The sequence below is a fragment of the Macaca mulatta genome, chromosome 11, assembly GCF_049350105.2.
Source record: "Macaca mulatta isolate MMU2019108-1 chromosome 11, T2T-MMU8v2.0, whole genome shotgun sequence".
NCBI lineage: Eukaryota > Metazoa > Chordata > Mammalia > Primates > Cercopithecidae > Macaca > Macaca mulatta.
The window spans coordinates 124,585,737-124,601,303 of NC_133416.1; the positions used below are offsets into that span (position 1 = coordinate 124,585,737).

At 50.9% G+C, this 15,567-nt stretch overlaps 1 protein-coding gene across 3 annotated transcripts in view; it reads right to left on the reverse strand.

Moving 5' to 3' along the window:
• Positions 1–15,567, reverse strand: part of NOS1 (nitric oxide synthase 1) — a 227,447-nt gene that overhangs the window by 106,714 nt on the left and 105,166 nt on the right. For all 3 annotated transcript variants that reach the window (XM_077955339.1, XM_028829952.2, XM_077955338.1), the window contains exon 2: positions 10,516–11,666. In XM_077955339.1, coding sequence (XP_077811465.1) covers positions 10,516–11,240 — 725 coding nt within the window. In that variant the 5' untranslated portion in view covers positions 11,241–11,666. The remainder of the gene's footprint in view (positions 1–10,515; positions 11,667–15,567) is intronic.

Consider the following 15,567-nt stretch of genomic DNA (forward strand, 5'->3'; position numbering starts at 1 on the left):
AAACTCATGGGAGAACTGTGTGTGCTCCTCAACCTTTTTTGCAACCCTTGCCCTAAAAGGATGTTTTGAGTTCTTCTCTTTGGAGGAATGTTCCAGAGAGGTGGAGTTCCTACGATCCAGGTGTGGTGTGGCCTGTGATGAGCGTACCAGCCACTGGCCCTCACGAGGAACCTGAACGCTAGTTCTGGAAGAAACCTTAAGGCTCATTTGGTCCACATCTCATTTTTACAGATGGGAAAACTGGTGCCCAAAGAGGTCAAAGGGCTTTCCTAAAGTACATAGCTGGTGAGTGGTAAAGTGGAAGGAGGGGCTAGAAGCAAGGTCAGTGGACTCAGTCCAGTGAGACCTCATAGGGATGGCGGCAGGGATAGCCATAGGTTAGCCCAGGGCCGGGCCAGAGCATTGCTCCATGGTGTTGGTTAGATGAGTGTGGTAGACTGAATAACAGCCCAAGGATCTCAGATCCTAATCCCTTGAACCCGTATATGTTTCCTTAGATGGAGAAAGGGTCTCTGCAGATATATTGTGATGTTAAAGATCTTGAGATGGGCAGATTCCCTGGGGTTATCTCTGTGGGCCCTCAATGTAATCACACGTCTTAATAAGAGGGCTCTGACTACAGAGGGGATGTCACCATGGAAGCCAGATGCTCTGTTCCTGGTTTTGAAAATGGAGGAAGGGACCACAAGCCAAAGGATGCAAGGAACGCAGCTTTAGACCCTGGAAGAGGCAAGGAAATGAGTTCTCTTCAAGAGCCTCCAGGAAAGAACACAGTTCTGCTGATACCTTGATTTGATATCAGCCCAGGGAGACCAATTCAGACTTAAGACCGTCAGAATGATAAGGGAATAAAGGTGTATTGCTTTCAACCACCAAGTTTGGGGTGATTTGTTATGCAGCCATAGGAAGCCGACACAATGAGTGAATGGGGGTGGGGACAGGGATGACAGTAGGGTGGTTGATGAGCCCACCCATGTGTCCAGCCTCACTGCCCACCACTCTCCCCGTCCACTCACTATGCTCAAGCCCCTCGAGCTTTCTGTCCTTTGCACGTTCCCACCCGGTTCCTGTCTCAGGGCCTTTGCTCCTGCTGTGCCTTCTGCTAGGAACACCTTTTCCTAGATGTCACATGGTTGGTATCTTTGGCCTCAGTAAAAATGTTGCCTTTTCAGAAAGCCCCTTCCTGACCCCCCGATCTAATGCTCTACCACACCCCAAGCCACTTTTCTTCAAATCACTGTTTTATTTCCTTCATAGCATGTACCACTATCTAAGATGACTGCATTTGTCTACTTATTTATTTATTTATTTATTTAGAGATGGAGTCTCATTCTGTTGCCCAGACTGGAGTGCAGTGGCATGGTCTTGGCTCATTGCAGCATCTGCCTCCCGAGTTCAAGCGATTCTCCTGCCTCAGCTTCTTGGGTAGCTGGGATTACCTCACCTGGCTGATTTTTGTATTTTTAATAGAGACAGGGTTTCACCATGCTAGCCAGGCTGGTCTCGAAATCCTGACCTCAAGGGATCTGCCCGCCTCGCCCTCCCAAAGTGCTGGGATTACAGGCATAGGCCACTGCACCCGGCCTATTTATTTTTGATTTCTTGTCTCTGATATGATTCTCTAAGGGCAGAAGTTCACCATGGAATTCCCAGGGCTGAGTACAGTGTCAGGGCAGAATGGATGCTCAGTAAACATTCATTCCATGAAAGGCGGTGAGAAGCCCCCTGGTTAGCCATCATTTTTGGTGGGCGGGCAGGCTTATCCCATGGCTCTTCCTCAGAATAAAGGGCCAGGTACCCACCTGGCAAGACAGCAGAGACACAGATGGGGAGAGGGTCCAAAGTGAGAGTAACCCCGGGAAGGGTGGATGGGGAGCTGCTTACGTTCAAGTGGGTAAGATCAGAATAAAAGGTGGAGATTCAGGTTGAAGGCTAAGTTACTGGGCTTAGTTCCTTAATTGAAATATACCCCAGCAGAGGGATTCCAAGCTCTGAGATACATCAAGTGCACCCTGGGAGGAGTGCTTCTGACTCAGACAGTCCTGGAATCAATACTGCCATCGGTCATGCTGAGGTCAATTCTAATGGAGAGTTCTAACTAGCGTGAGTCCTCTAAGCCAAAACTGAGCCAGTCAGTCATCTTCCCTGCTGTAGAGGAAGCCATGGGGGAACAGACTGCCTCCCTCCCTCCCTCCTTCCTTCCTTCCTTCCTTCCTTCCTTCCTTCCTTCCTCCCTCCCTCCCTCCCTCCCTCCCTTCCTTCCCTCCCTCTCTCCTTCCCTCCCTCCCTCTCTCCTTCCTTCCCTCATTCTCTCCTTCCTTCCCTCCCTCTCTCCTTCCCTCCCTCTCTCTTTCCCTCCCTCCCTCCTTCCTTCTCTCCTCCCTTCCCCTTCTCCTTCCTTCCCTTTTTTCCTTCCTTCCCTCCCTCTCTCCTTCCTTCCCTCCCTCTCTCCTCTCCCTCTCTCCTTCCTTCCCTTCCTCCCTCCTTCCTTCCTTCCCTCCCTCTTTCCCTTCCTCTTTCCTTTCTTCCTTCCCTCCCTCTGTCCCTCCTCTTCCTTCCCTCCTTCCTTCCCTCCCTCCTTCCTTCCTTACCTCTGTCCCTCCTCTCCTTCCTCCCTCATTCTCTCTTCTTTCCCTTCCTCCTTCCTTCCCTCCTCCCTTTCCTCACTCCTGCTTTCCCTCCCTTCTTTCCCTTTTCTTTCTCCCTTCCCTCCTTCCTTCCTTTCCTCTCCTTCCCTCCCTCCTTCCTTCCCTCTCTTCTTCTTCCCTCCCTCCTTCCTTCCTTCCCTGCCCCTCCTCCCCTCCCTCCCTCCTTCCTTCTCTTCTTTGCCTCCCTCCTTTCTTCCTTCCCTCTCTCATTCCTTTCCTCCCTCCTTCCTTCCCTGCTTCCTTTCTTTCTTCCTTCCCTCCTTCTTTCATCTCTCCTTCCCTCCCTCCTTCCTTCCCTCCCCACTTCCTGCCCTCCTTCCTTCCCTCCTCCCTTCCCTATCTCCTTCCTTTCTTCCTTCCTTCCCTCCTTACCCCCTTCCTTGCTTCCCTCCTTATTCCCTCCCTCCCTGCTTTCTTCATGCATTCTTCCTTCTCTCCCTCCCTCCCTCCCTCCTTTAAGGCCTACTCTGGGGTCAAGCTTGGAACTAAATGATGGGGATTCAGAGAGGAATAGAATGTGGCGCTTAAATAGTGAGACCATGGGTGGGAACCAGCCTTGGATGAAGGATGGGCTTTTTCATCCCATTCTTCACCCTCTCTCCACCTGCACCCTCTCTCCACCTGTTTTCCTGCCGTGTTGTCAGGTGGGTACCCAGCCTTTTATTCTGAGGAGGAGCGAGCCATGGGATAAGCCTGCCTGCCCACCAAGGTTGCAGTGAAGAAGAAAGGGCATGAGGACCACAGAGCAAATGAAGAGGCCCTTCCATAAATGGGGGAGTCCCTCCTGTTGCTTGAATGAAGCGGGGCCATGGGCATCCCTCAAGGTGACCTGCATTCGCTGCAACAGGCCAGGGGCACTTTCTTTAGCAGATGGCACCCAAGGCCTCAGTTTCCCTTTCAGATGCTGAGAAAATATTCCAGTGTCCTAAAAAATGTGACAGCTAGAAGCCAGGTGCACTGTGGCCAACAGTGCAATCTAGAAAGTCAGTAGAGGCCAAGAGTATGAGTTTGGGGTCAAGTCCTGGCTTTGCTACTTGCTAGCTGTGTGATCTGGGACAAGTGACCATACCTCTCTGAGCCTTGGTTTCCCCATCAGGAAAACAAAGTGCCGTGCATAGAAAACGACTTAACTGACGTAGAGACTGTAGCATGGAGCCAGACTCACTTCCAGTGCTCCATAGAGTTTAGCCAGACTAATAATTATAAAACTTAGGCTTCCCACAGAAGAAGCTTTCTTCTCTGCCTCCGACAACTGAGTTGATTCTCTGGAGTTGAAATTGACTTCTGTTCCCCCCATCACATTCTCTTGCCTAGTGTCCCTTTAATTTTTATTTTATTTTATTTTATTTTATTTTATTTTATTTTGAGACAGAGTCTGGCTCTGTCACTCAGGCTGGAGTGTAGTGGGGCGATCTCAACTCACTGTAACCTCTGCCCCCAGGTTCAAGCGATTCTCCTGCCTCAGCCTCCCAAGTAGCTGGGACTACGGGCATGCACCACCACATCTGGCTAATTTTTTTTTTTTTTTTTTACTTTTAGTAGAGATGGGGTTTTGCCATGTTGGCTGGTCTTGAACTCCTGACCTCAAGTAATCCACTTGCCTCAGCCTTCCAAGATGTGGGAGTAAAGCATGAGCCACCCACCTGGCTTGTCCATTAAGTTCTAAACACTCACTATGAGGCTTCTAGGTAGAACCAGGAGAGCACCCTGTGGCTGGTGCTGTGTGACCCTGGGAAAGTTGTTTGCCTCTCTGAGCCTCACCCTCATCTATGAAAGTAGGCTGAAACCACACACCCTCCTTATGGGGCGGAATTCAGACACTCGGAAGAGGCTGACAACTATTGTGAAGGGACTTTGTAAGTAACCAAGTGCCCTACAAGTGGGAGGGGTTATCAGAGCACAGGGCGAGGCTGACCTGCTGGTCCAGGTGGACGCTGGATCAGGAACCTTGGCCTCTTTGGAACCCTCCTTCAGGGCAGCAAGCTGAGTAACCTGGATATTCTCTTACATGCAGCATTTTAAAGTGACCGCTCCAGCCAGGTGCGTGGCTCACGCCTGTAATCCCAGCACTTTGGGAGGCTGAGGCAGGTGCATAATTTGAGGCCAGGAGTTTGAGACCAGCCTGGGAAACCTGATGAAACCCTGTTTCTACAAAAAAACATAAAAAATTAGCTGGGCATGGTCCCAGGTACTTGGGGAGCTGAGGTGGGAGGATCACTTGAGCCCAGGAGGTGGAGATTGCAGTGAGCCATCATGGCACCACTGCACTCCAGCCTGGGCTACAGAGCAAGAGTCTGTCTCTAAACAAACAAACAAACAAATAAAGTGACTGCTCCCAAGTACAGAAGGTGCTGAAACTTTGGGATTCACTACCTCCCTTCCCCAAAGCCCCTCGTATTGCTGCCACTGCCTGCTGGAGCCACCTTCCTCTTGGGATGAAGGGATAATACTGTCTTTAGAGTAAATATCACTTCTCGTCCCAAATAAGTGCCACCATCCTGAAACTACAGGGACGCCCCATGGGGGAATGGAAGAGATGTGGCAGGAGATTAAGCCTGTTTCCAAGAGGAAAGAAAGAAAGAAAATGGGGACAACAGAGCAGGAGAGACAGGGCACTGCTGAGAAGCAGTGACAGCTCCCGCCTCGGCTTGGCCCCCCGACTGGCAGGTGCGCCCTGGATCTGGGGCTCTGGGCCTGGTGGGCTTCACTGTCATCCAAGCCAGTGGGTTTTCTCGGGCCAGTGACTTCACCCAGCATCCAGGATGCCAGTGCTGATGTCCACCCCCTACATGCAGCCTGGATGGAGAGGTCACTGGGAGGATGAGCATTTTCCAAGCAGCCATGTGCTCTAAGCAGTTTGAATCAAGCCAGGACTGCCTGTCACAAGAGTGACCCCGAAGAACATTCTCGCTCTGGGATTCCAATTCCTGACTTGGGACACTGACGCCTAAAGAGGTCCTTATTTCAGCCCCTAGGAGGCCATTTGGCAATTTGTGGAGGTAGTTTTGGTTGTTACAAGGATGGAGGTGGGGGTGCTCCTGGCACTGTAGTAGGAGGGAGGTGGCATTAGGCTTGGTGGCCATCCTGCAACACCAGGAACATGAGGGAAGAGAGTCTTGCATGCCACACGATCTCTGGGACTTCACACATATAAAAGACAAGCTTATATTCCTGGACTGAGATCCCAACTCTCTCCTGTATAAATACGGCTTTAAAACAGACTGAATTTTCCATGCAGTAAATCCACTGGGTAAATTAAGGAAAGATGGATTTACCCATTGCTTTATCAGGAGTCATTCACCATTTTGGAAAATCGCATCACCAAGGCGACGCTGCTCATGGCATTTGAGTTGCCAGAACAACACACCTGTGTCAGTCTCTGCTTCTGACGCTGTTGTGTTTGCAGCAATTCTATGTTTAGGCGCAAACATCTGACCATTCCAGTGCGGTCGTGTCTGAACGCTGATATGTTAAATTACAGGCTTTTGAAATTATAAGTTACTTTTATGAGGTCCCCTTCATTTAATAGTTAATGGCATTTTATTAGATTTTAAAAATAAGAAGTGCAAGTAGGTTATATGATCCATGAATTAGTAAAGACACTTAAAAATATGTGTTAAGAAATGGAGGTGCTGGCCGGGCATGGTGGCTCACTCCTGTAATCCCAGCACTTTGGGGGGCCGAGACGGGTGGATCACCTGAGGTCAGGAGTTCAAGACCAGCCTGGCCAACATGGCGAAACCCTGTCTCTATTAAAAATACAAAAATTAGCCAGGCGTGGTGGCGTATGCCTATAATTCCAGCTACTCGGGAGGCTGAGGCAGGAGAATTGCTGGAACCTGGGAGGCGGAGGTTGCAGTGAGCCGAGATCATGCCACTGTGCTCCAGCATGATTAACAAAACGAGACCCCGTCTCAAAAAAAAAAAAAAAAAAAAAAAAAAAAAAAGAAGAGAAAAAAAAAAAAGAAATGGGGGTGCTTTGAGTGCAAGCCATTGAGCTAGGAGGACACACACTATTATTAAATATCACTCATCCTTAGAACTGCTCACCTAAGTGAGTTTCACAGAGCCCTGTACTTGCTCTAAGCCACCTTCTCCAGACCTTGTCTCTCCTCTGAAGCAGGTTTTTTGGCTGCTTTTGGGCAAACCACCTCATCACGGTCACAGTTGAGATGGGTGACTAGTGGGAGGACTGCAAGGGATGAGGGAAGCTGAGAGCTTGGATGCAGCCTCCTGAGTTGGGAAATAGGTCTGCAGGGGCATCCATGTCAGGCTGGCTTGTCTCGCCCTCTTGCTTGGGGAAACAAAGACAGGAGACTACTTCCTGAGATGGCGTTTGGAGAGGAACCCCTTGGTGCCTGGTGACACGAGGGCTCCCATGAAGTCCTCCGCATCACACCCAAGCCTAGAGTTCTGTACCAAGCCTCGTGTCCCAGACTGTCAGCTGGGGGAGAGGATCAAATGAACCCCCTGGAGGGGAAGGACCCAGCTCCCAGTTCTGGAAGGGAGGTTGCACTGGGATCCTCTGGGGGACATCTCCACATCACATACAGAGATTCAGACTCCTGGGGTTCTGGGGGTGTGGCTGAAATAGAGCCCCTGGGAATTCTGATACTCACCCCTCCATGCCCACCCCAGGCCCAGTTGAGAATTGCAATCAAGTGCATGGGACACTAGATACAGCTAGGATTCAGCTGCCCATGGGAAGGGGACTCTGCTTATATAAGGTAAGACAGAGCTCCCATTCCACACTGGTGCTGCTCTTCTCAGGAGAGGGAGCACTAAGGGAGAGGGAGCACTAAGGGACAGCAAGGGTGGCAGAGGATTGGGAGGCAGAGGTGGTGCTTGGGGGCAGCCTTTCGGTAGGGACACTTCCCAAAGCCTCCTGGCAAACAAGGCCAATGCCTTCTGTTCTGGATCCTACAGCTGCCTTAGGATTTAACTCCATGGCATGAGCTGGACTGCTGGGAGACACAGCAAGGCCTCAAGATGCCACCTCCACAGGATGTGCTGCTGGAGGGACCTAGGGGCAGTGGCAGCTCCCTGAGGCCCGGGTTCCAGCCTGGGAGGCCTCCTGTGCTAGTTGTAAGTGACTCAGGCTTCAAATCTCCCCCAGTCAGCTGAATCCTGAAGACTGATCCTGGCTACCCACTCTGGAAATGGACATCCAATGCCACAGAGTTCCCCATGCATGCATCTACCTCACTGAGACGTCACACCATGCTGTGTGTATCTGGACCGAGACTCTTGGTCTTCCTCCTCATGGGGACGAGGACCAAAGGTGCAGGGAGGACTCCAGGCTGTCCCCAGGGAATATACAGAGGAAAAAAGAAGTAGGTTGGAGGGAAGAGGCTTAAAGGGAGGCCTGTGACCCTGGTTTTCCCTCTGCCCAGGGACTTGTGATGGAGCCCGTGTCTTACTCCTTGGGGGGCTCTGGGGTCTTGATGGAATTGGCCCCATTTTTGCCCAGGTGTGAGAAGTTAGGAAAACTCTGATGCACTGGCAGACTGAGGTGGGCTGCCACAGACTGAGGGGCCACCAAAGGGCATTTTGGGAGGAAGGCTGCATCCCATGCAGCGCCTCAAACACTCTCTACCTGGAGTGCCCATCCCCTCTCCCACCCCCTGGAAAGCTCCCAGATTCCCTCTCTCCCTTCCTCCAGGCATTTAATTAATTAATTATGAGACGGAGTCTCGCTCTGTGGTCCAGGCTGGAGTGCAGTGGTATGATCTCGGCTCACTGCAACCTCTGTCTCCCAGGTTCAAGTGATTCTCCTGGCTCAGCCTCCCAAGTACCTGGGATTACAGGCACCCACCATCACGCCTGGCTAATGTTGTATTTTTAGTAGAGATGGGGTTTCACCATGCTGGCAGGTTGGTCTCAAACTCTTGACCTCAGGTGATCTGCTTACCTCGGCCTCCCAAAGTGCTGGGATTATAGGCATTAGCCACCTTGCCCGGCTGTATTTAAATGTTGTCTTCCTAGTGAGACCTGCTCTAGCTTCCCTAGTTAAAAGTTCTCAATATTTCTGATCCCATCCTTTCCTGCCTTTTTTTTTTTTTTTTTTTTTTTTGAGACTGAGTCTCGCTCTCCTCTCGCTCTGTTGCCCAGGCTGAAGGGTAGCAGTGCAATCTCAGCTCACTGCAACCTCCGCCTCCCAGGTCCAAGTGGTTCTCCTGCCTCAGCCGCCTGAGTTGCTGTGACTACAGGCATGTGCCATCACGCCCAGCTAATCCCTTCCCCGCTTTCTTTATCTCCTTTACATATATCCCTAACAGACGGTCACGTATCGCTTAACCACAGGGACACATTCTGTGAAATGCATCATTAGGCAGTTCAGCCATTGTGGGAACATCACAGAGTGCACTCACACAAACCTGGATGGGAGAGCCTACACCACACCACACCTAGGCTACATGGTGTAGCCTATTGCCTCCAGGTGATGAACCTGTACAGCATGTGACTGTAGGGAATGCTGAAGGCAACTGTAACACAATTGTAAGAATTTGTGGATCTAAACATATCTAAACATGGAAAAGGTACAGTAACAATACAGTTTTATAATCTAATAGGATCCCTGATACAAAAGCAGCCCTTTGATGACTGAGACATCATTATGCATCTATAGCACATGACCTCATTACATATTTTATGTATTTATCTTATTTATCACCAGTACTCCCCACTAGACTGTAAGCTCCCCAAGGGCAGGGGATTTGTTGATTTCATTCATTGCTCCACCCTAGAGCGTAGGACAGTGCCTGACACACAGTAGGTCCTCAATGAACATTTGTTAAATGAGTGAATGCAGGGGCCTGGGGAGCTACCTTAATCCAGGCCCCCAGGTTGTCGGCGGGGAGAGAGTGCGGAATGTTCCTGAAGATCTCTAAGTGCTCTGAGGACACTTTGGCGTTCTTGGGGAAAGGGTTGGGAAATCTTGGCCTGGATTTTTTGGTGGCCCCAGACTGAGCCTCCCTCCGAGTATGCCTAGACCCACCCTGGCAGCACTGGGGACTGTAGCATCAGTGCTAGACCTAAGATGCAAATGGAAGGGGGACAGAGAAACTTCTCTCTGTGTTTAATCTCCTGACCCATTATTCTCTGACCGCCTGGCCCAGCCGCTGATTTCTCCCCAGAGAAGGAGCTAGCATCACCCACTCTGCTGCCAGCTCTCCTCCTGCAGAGAATTGAAAACATTCATCTGGTAAACATAGAGGGCTGGTACCTAGTTCTTTACATTCTCGTCCCAGCTCTCACATAATCCCAGGAAGACTGCGGATTTTGGGAACTGGCGCCAATTCTAGACTTTGATTCCCTTCTCCTCCTTTAGAATTTTACACATCCCGGACTGGCTGCAATGAGGAGAAAGCTGATTTAGGCTAATGGTTGCTCCGGGCTCAGCTCTTCCCTCCTGTCTTCCAAGGGGTTTTGCAGAGCCACACACCCCAGGGTGCCATGCACACATGCCTCCCACTTGCTAGGCAACCTCAGGAAGCGCAGCCTCCACTCCGAGCCTCTGTCTTCTCACTTGTGAAACACAGATTGTAAAAATGCAAGTTCCTGGGTTCCTGGAGGATTATAGGGGATAAAGATGAGAAGACGCACTGTCCGCTACCATGATGATTAATTCGCTCTGGGTTTTGTGACAAGAGAAGCATCCTAGAAGCTATGCCCTCTGGCCTCTTGCGAATGTAATTTTAAGTGAAGATCAAGGGGGCCGCCAAGTGGGAATGCATATACAGGTGTCTGAGACAGCCCAGGTTGGCTTCTGGGCTGTGAGGCTGAGTCTCAGTGGACACAAATGTACACACACAAGCATGCACACACACACACACACACACACACACATACCCCCCGTGGAGCTTACCTGTCCACCTGGATTCCCATATCTTTCATCTCTGCCTTGGCAGGTGCCCCTCCCTTGACCCCTCTGCTCCCACTGGTGAGAAGGTTCAGCACAGGCTCTATCTCCTTGAGCAGTTCATTGTTCTCCCCTCTGCCTTGGAGGCCGACTCTGGCTGCTTTCTTTGCAGGGTCCTGGCCCGGGGGCCTGGGGGCCAGGCCGTTGGCATGGGGGAGCGAGCCAGCCTCCTGCCCATCGTCTTGGGCATGCTGAGGCCCATTCCCAGGACCCGAGGCCCCATCCACTGCCAGCGGTTGTTCTTTGCCGGCTGATGGCTGGTGGGACAGATCCACAGCTTTGGTGGGGGGACCCAGGGGCTGCGTCACCCGGATGGTTTTGGGGGTCCCATCACCTGTAAAGGTGGTCTCCAGGTGCGTGGTGAAGCCTTCAGGGCCCCTGAGAATGAGGACCACGTGGGTCTCGGAGGCAATGCCTCTGAGTACCTCCAGGGCGCTGTCATAGCTCAGGTCCACCAAGGGCCGGCCGTTGACTGCAAGAATGATGTCTCCGGCCTGGATGAGGCCACTCTGTTCCGCGGCGCCCCCACGAATCAGGTCGGAGATGATCACGGGTGGCTTACTGACCCGCTCCTTCACCAGGAATCCCAGGCCCCCAACTTTGCGCTTGAAAAGACGAACAGAAATGACATTGGGCTGGATTTGCTGAACACCGAACATGTGATCCTCCATGGTAACCAGCTTCCAAGGGGTCCTGTCTGAAGACCTCACGATGCTATCAGGCCAAGGTGATTTCACCAGGAGGAGCCAGGCTTCAGGCAAAGCTGAGAGCAGGAGCCGGGGTGACAGGTGCTGACAAGGCTTCAGCCCTCTCTGTCTTTGACGTCAACTCAGCGTCACCCGCTCATGGCTGGTGGCCCGTCGGTGGCATGATTTCCTGCGTCCGCCTCTCTCCTTATTCTCCAAGGAAGTGATGGTTGACCAGGCAGACGTCAAGAGAGGTGGTGGGATGTGTCCCTAAGCCACAGGTCAGGCAGAGAGGGGAGGAGACGCGTCTGGTGGCTGTGTCTAGAAGTGACGCATGATAAATGTGAACTATTCTCTGGGTATCTTCATTGCCAGCCTGTTAGATGCGGATCAGACCTGAGGCATCATGAGCTGAAGAGGAAGAACAGGAAGGGGATGAAAAGAATTTTACAAAAAGAGATTGAAGTAGAGTGCCCAACACCACCTTGAAAACTGAGATAGAAAATGCAGCCAACTGACAAAGTCTAGCCACAAGACACTCCAGAATTTCAAGCCAACCTAGAAACAAAATGCTTCTTTCTGGAGTTAGCTGCAAAATACCCAGTGTCGCTTCCATGATCAACGCCCTCCGGGACGAAAGGGTCTCCCTGGGCAAACCACAGACAATCACCCCGAGAAATCAAGTGACAAGAATCAGAAAACCTCTCTTATCTCTTTCCCACCACGAGAAGTCATCAGTCCAACTTGTCAAGCATTCTAGTTGCTCTCTGTGTCTTGTATACATTTTCCATCCATAGCTCAGGGGCTCAGCTGGCATAGATTTTTGGGCTCTCTTTTCCAGCCGCTCCCAAAGCCCAGTGGAACGGGAATGACACTGCCTTCCATGGACCCAACGATGACGAACGTCCATTGGCCTTCATAACCATGTTTATAATTATTAGCTTGTTCCATGTTCAAAAGAATAGGCTTAGTCACACTACAAACATGAATACCAAGAAGATGGGTCCACACAAAATTGTGGAAGACACTTTTGCTACACACACAGCTGAAACCCTGATGGAGAAACCTTAGGAAGAGTAGATTTTATACCCCTAAGGGAAACATAGGAACATTGCAGGTACTCAATGAATATTAGTTGACTGAAGAAAGAAAAACCCCAAAGACTAAACACGACAGACACTTTTTGAGCACGTTCCCTCTTAACACATATATTTTTTATTTCTCCTTTAATCCTAACGATAACTCCTCAAAAGAAGAGGAAAGGGAAGCTTGGGAAGGTTCAGTAACTTGTCCAAGGTCACACAGAGAATAATGGCAGGGGGAGGGTTTGACCTTGAGTCTGAGCTTTTAAACTTATACTCTAGCTCTTCCAAATTTATACTCTAGGATGGGTATGGAGACTCACACCTGTAATCCCAGCATTTTGGAAGGCTAAGGTGGGAGGATCGCATGAGCCCAGGAGTTTGAGACCAGCCTGGGCAACATAGTGAGACCCTGTCTCTATTTATTAAAGAAAAAAAAAATCAGGCCGGGCACAGTGCCTCACACCTGTAATCCCAGCACTTTGGGAGGCCAAGGTAGGTGGATTACCCGAGGTCAGGAGTTCAAGACCAGCCTGGCCAACATGGTGAAACCCCCACGTCTACTAAAAATACAAAGATTAGCCAGGCGTGGTGGTGGGTGCCTGTAATCCCAGCTACTTGGGAGGCTGAGGCACTAGAATCGCTTGAAACCAGTAGGTGGAGGTTGCAGTGAGCTGAGATTACACCATTGCACTCCAGCCTGGGCAACAGAGTGAGACTCTGTCTCCCTCGCCCCCCAAAAAATCAAATCTATATTCTAGTTATTTTCTTAACTCCTAACTTTTTCCCCGAAATACTGGCATCTTCCAAGTCACTGACTCCTTCAGGCTCAAAGAAATGGGGTCTGGTTGGGGTACCAAAGGCCAACAGGGGGCCCAGCTGGAGATGCTGTGGCCCAGGTGAGGGATGAGTACCTGTAGCATGTACCCACGGGGCCGTGTACATGCACAGGGTGGCACGTCTGGGGTGGGGCAGGTGATCTGTGGGGGTGGGTAGGGTGGGAAGTAGCCCCCAATCTCTACCCATGATTATTAGTTTGTTCCAAGTTCAAAAAGATAGGTTTGGTCACACTACAAACATCAATACCAGCAAGATGGGTAGCGGACATCAGAGAACCCTTCCATCTCTTTCCCTACCCCCCACTCAAGTGCTACTTCCATCTCTGTCCCAAAGCCCCTTCCTGCCAGCATCCTCACCACGCTTCAGCACCAGGAGGGAACCCCCATCTGCCATGACTAACAAACTGACACTCACTTCCTCGCTTCCCTTTTAGTGACTTCCCAGGGTCACCCCAGGACTGAGGCAGCTGACAAGCTCCTGCTGCCTGTGAGAGCAGGAGGTGGGTGCAGAGACCCTTCCAGAAGGAGGTGCCACCTTCTGGAGCCCCACAATGGGGGGTGTGTGTGGGGGGGTAATTAGCAAGTTCAGCCTCCCCTTTGCAGCCTGCATTACATAACTCCGCCAGCCCCTCTGTGTGGGTGAGGAAATAATGAATCCCCAGGCCCAGCCCGGGCTACATTCTCCATCTGGCGTTGCTCTGTGTATGTTTCTCTCTGTGTATTCATGCGTCGCCTGCGTGCTGTGTCATTTCTCTGCTGTGTGTGGCCCGGGTGTCGACCGGCTGAGTGTCTTTTGGCATCTTGCTGCTGGGGTTCTGGTTTGCAGGGAAACCCATCCAGGACCGCGCTGTGCCCTTCTCTCTCTTTGCTTCCTTAACCCTCCCCGAGCCCCACATCCTCCAGGTACCAAACCAAGGATGCTCACTGTTCAGTTGGTGGCAGAGACAGCCGGGACCTCCAGGGCTCTCTTGAGCATCCTGTTTGGCATTAAGGCTTAATTCTTTATTAAAAGAAGCAACTGAAAGGTGACCTCTTGGGTAGGCAAGGCCCCCAAGTTCACTTCCTCCAGACTCTGGCTTGGGCCAGACCTTACTAAAGGACAGAGGTGGGAATTAGCCTTTGGTGTACTTTGCTTAAGGAAAAAAGAAAACAGAAATGAAGCAACTGGCAACGGCCCCTGGCCGCTCTCAGCACGTTCTTCTCTCTTTCTCCTCTGCGTCCTACAGTCAGGGAGGGCTCTGGGCTGGTGCTTGGGAAATTGGTGTGCTGTTTCTCTCTCACATCTTGGCCATAGAAAGGAAACTTGATCTTTGGAAGGGGATGAAAAGAAGCTGGGCTGGGGAGAGGCAGAAAAATTTTTGGTCTGCTGAGACAGACACAGAGAAGGAGGGAGACAGCAAGCTCTGGGTCTGAGTTCTGGGTTCTGAGCGCTTTTCATTGTCAATCATCTTCTTCTTCTTCTTCTTCTTCTTCTTTTTGTTTTTTAGAGTCTCATTCTGTCACCCAGGCTGAAATGCAGTGGTGCGATCTCAGCTCACTGCAACCTCCGCCTCCTGGATTCAAGCGATTCTCTAGCCTCAGCCTCCTGAGTAGCTGGGATTACAGGCTCCTGCCACCACACCTGGCTAATTTTGTATTTTTAGTAGAGACGGGGTTTTGCCATGTTGGCCAGGCTGGTCTCGAACTCCTGACCTCAAGTGATCTGCCTGCCTCGGCCTCCCAAAGTGCTGGGATTACAGGTGTGAGCCATTGCACCTGTCCGTCAATCATTATCTTAATAACAATTCCACAACACTTTCTCTACCTCCCTTTCCTCCCACAAAACATCCTCATCTACCATATTTTTCATCCTTGTCCTGACCAACATCAGGTTCGGCTGTCCCCCAACTTTACAGATGAATAAATTAAGCTGCTATAAGGACACCCGCTTGTCCCAGTTTTTGAATGTCCAGTTTCCGTGAGGCTCTGTAGGGAGAGCTGGCTACCTCCTGCCCCAGGGAAGAGTTTTAAGGTCCTTCCTGGCTCTATCCGGGTGTTTCTGGGTGAGTTCTTTATTTTCTCTGAACCTCAGTTCCCTTATCTGTAAAATGCGGTCATTTGTAAGCACCTCGTCTCTGAGTAACAGGGAGGGTTAAATTAAACAGTAAATGCAGGGAACTTGGCAATGTCATAGAGTAGTGAGAGCTCAGAAAAGTGGCTTCCTATTATTGTTATGTAATAGATAACGATTCGGACTTCCTGGCTTTTAATTCAGTGCACTTTCTACTCTGTCACTGTCCAGCCAAAGGTACTTCAGGCGCCATGTAGAAGGGGGCCCTTCCCTTGAAATCACACTGAGCCATCTCACGCCGGTCTGGGTGGGAGGGCACCGTCTACAGAGAGACGGCCGCT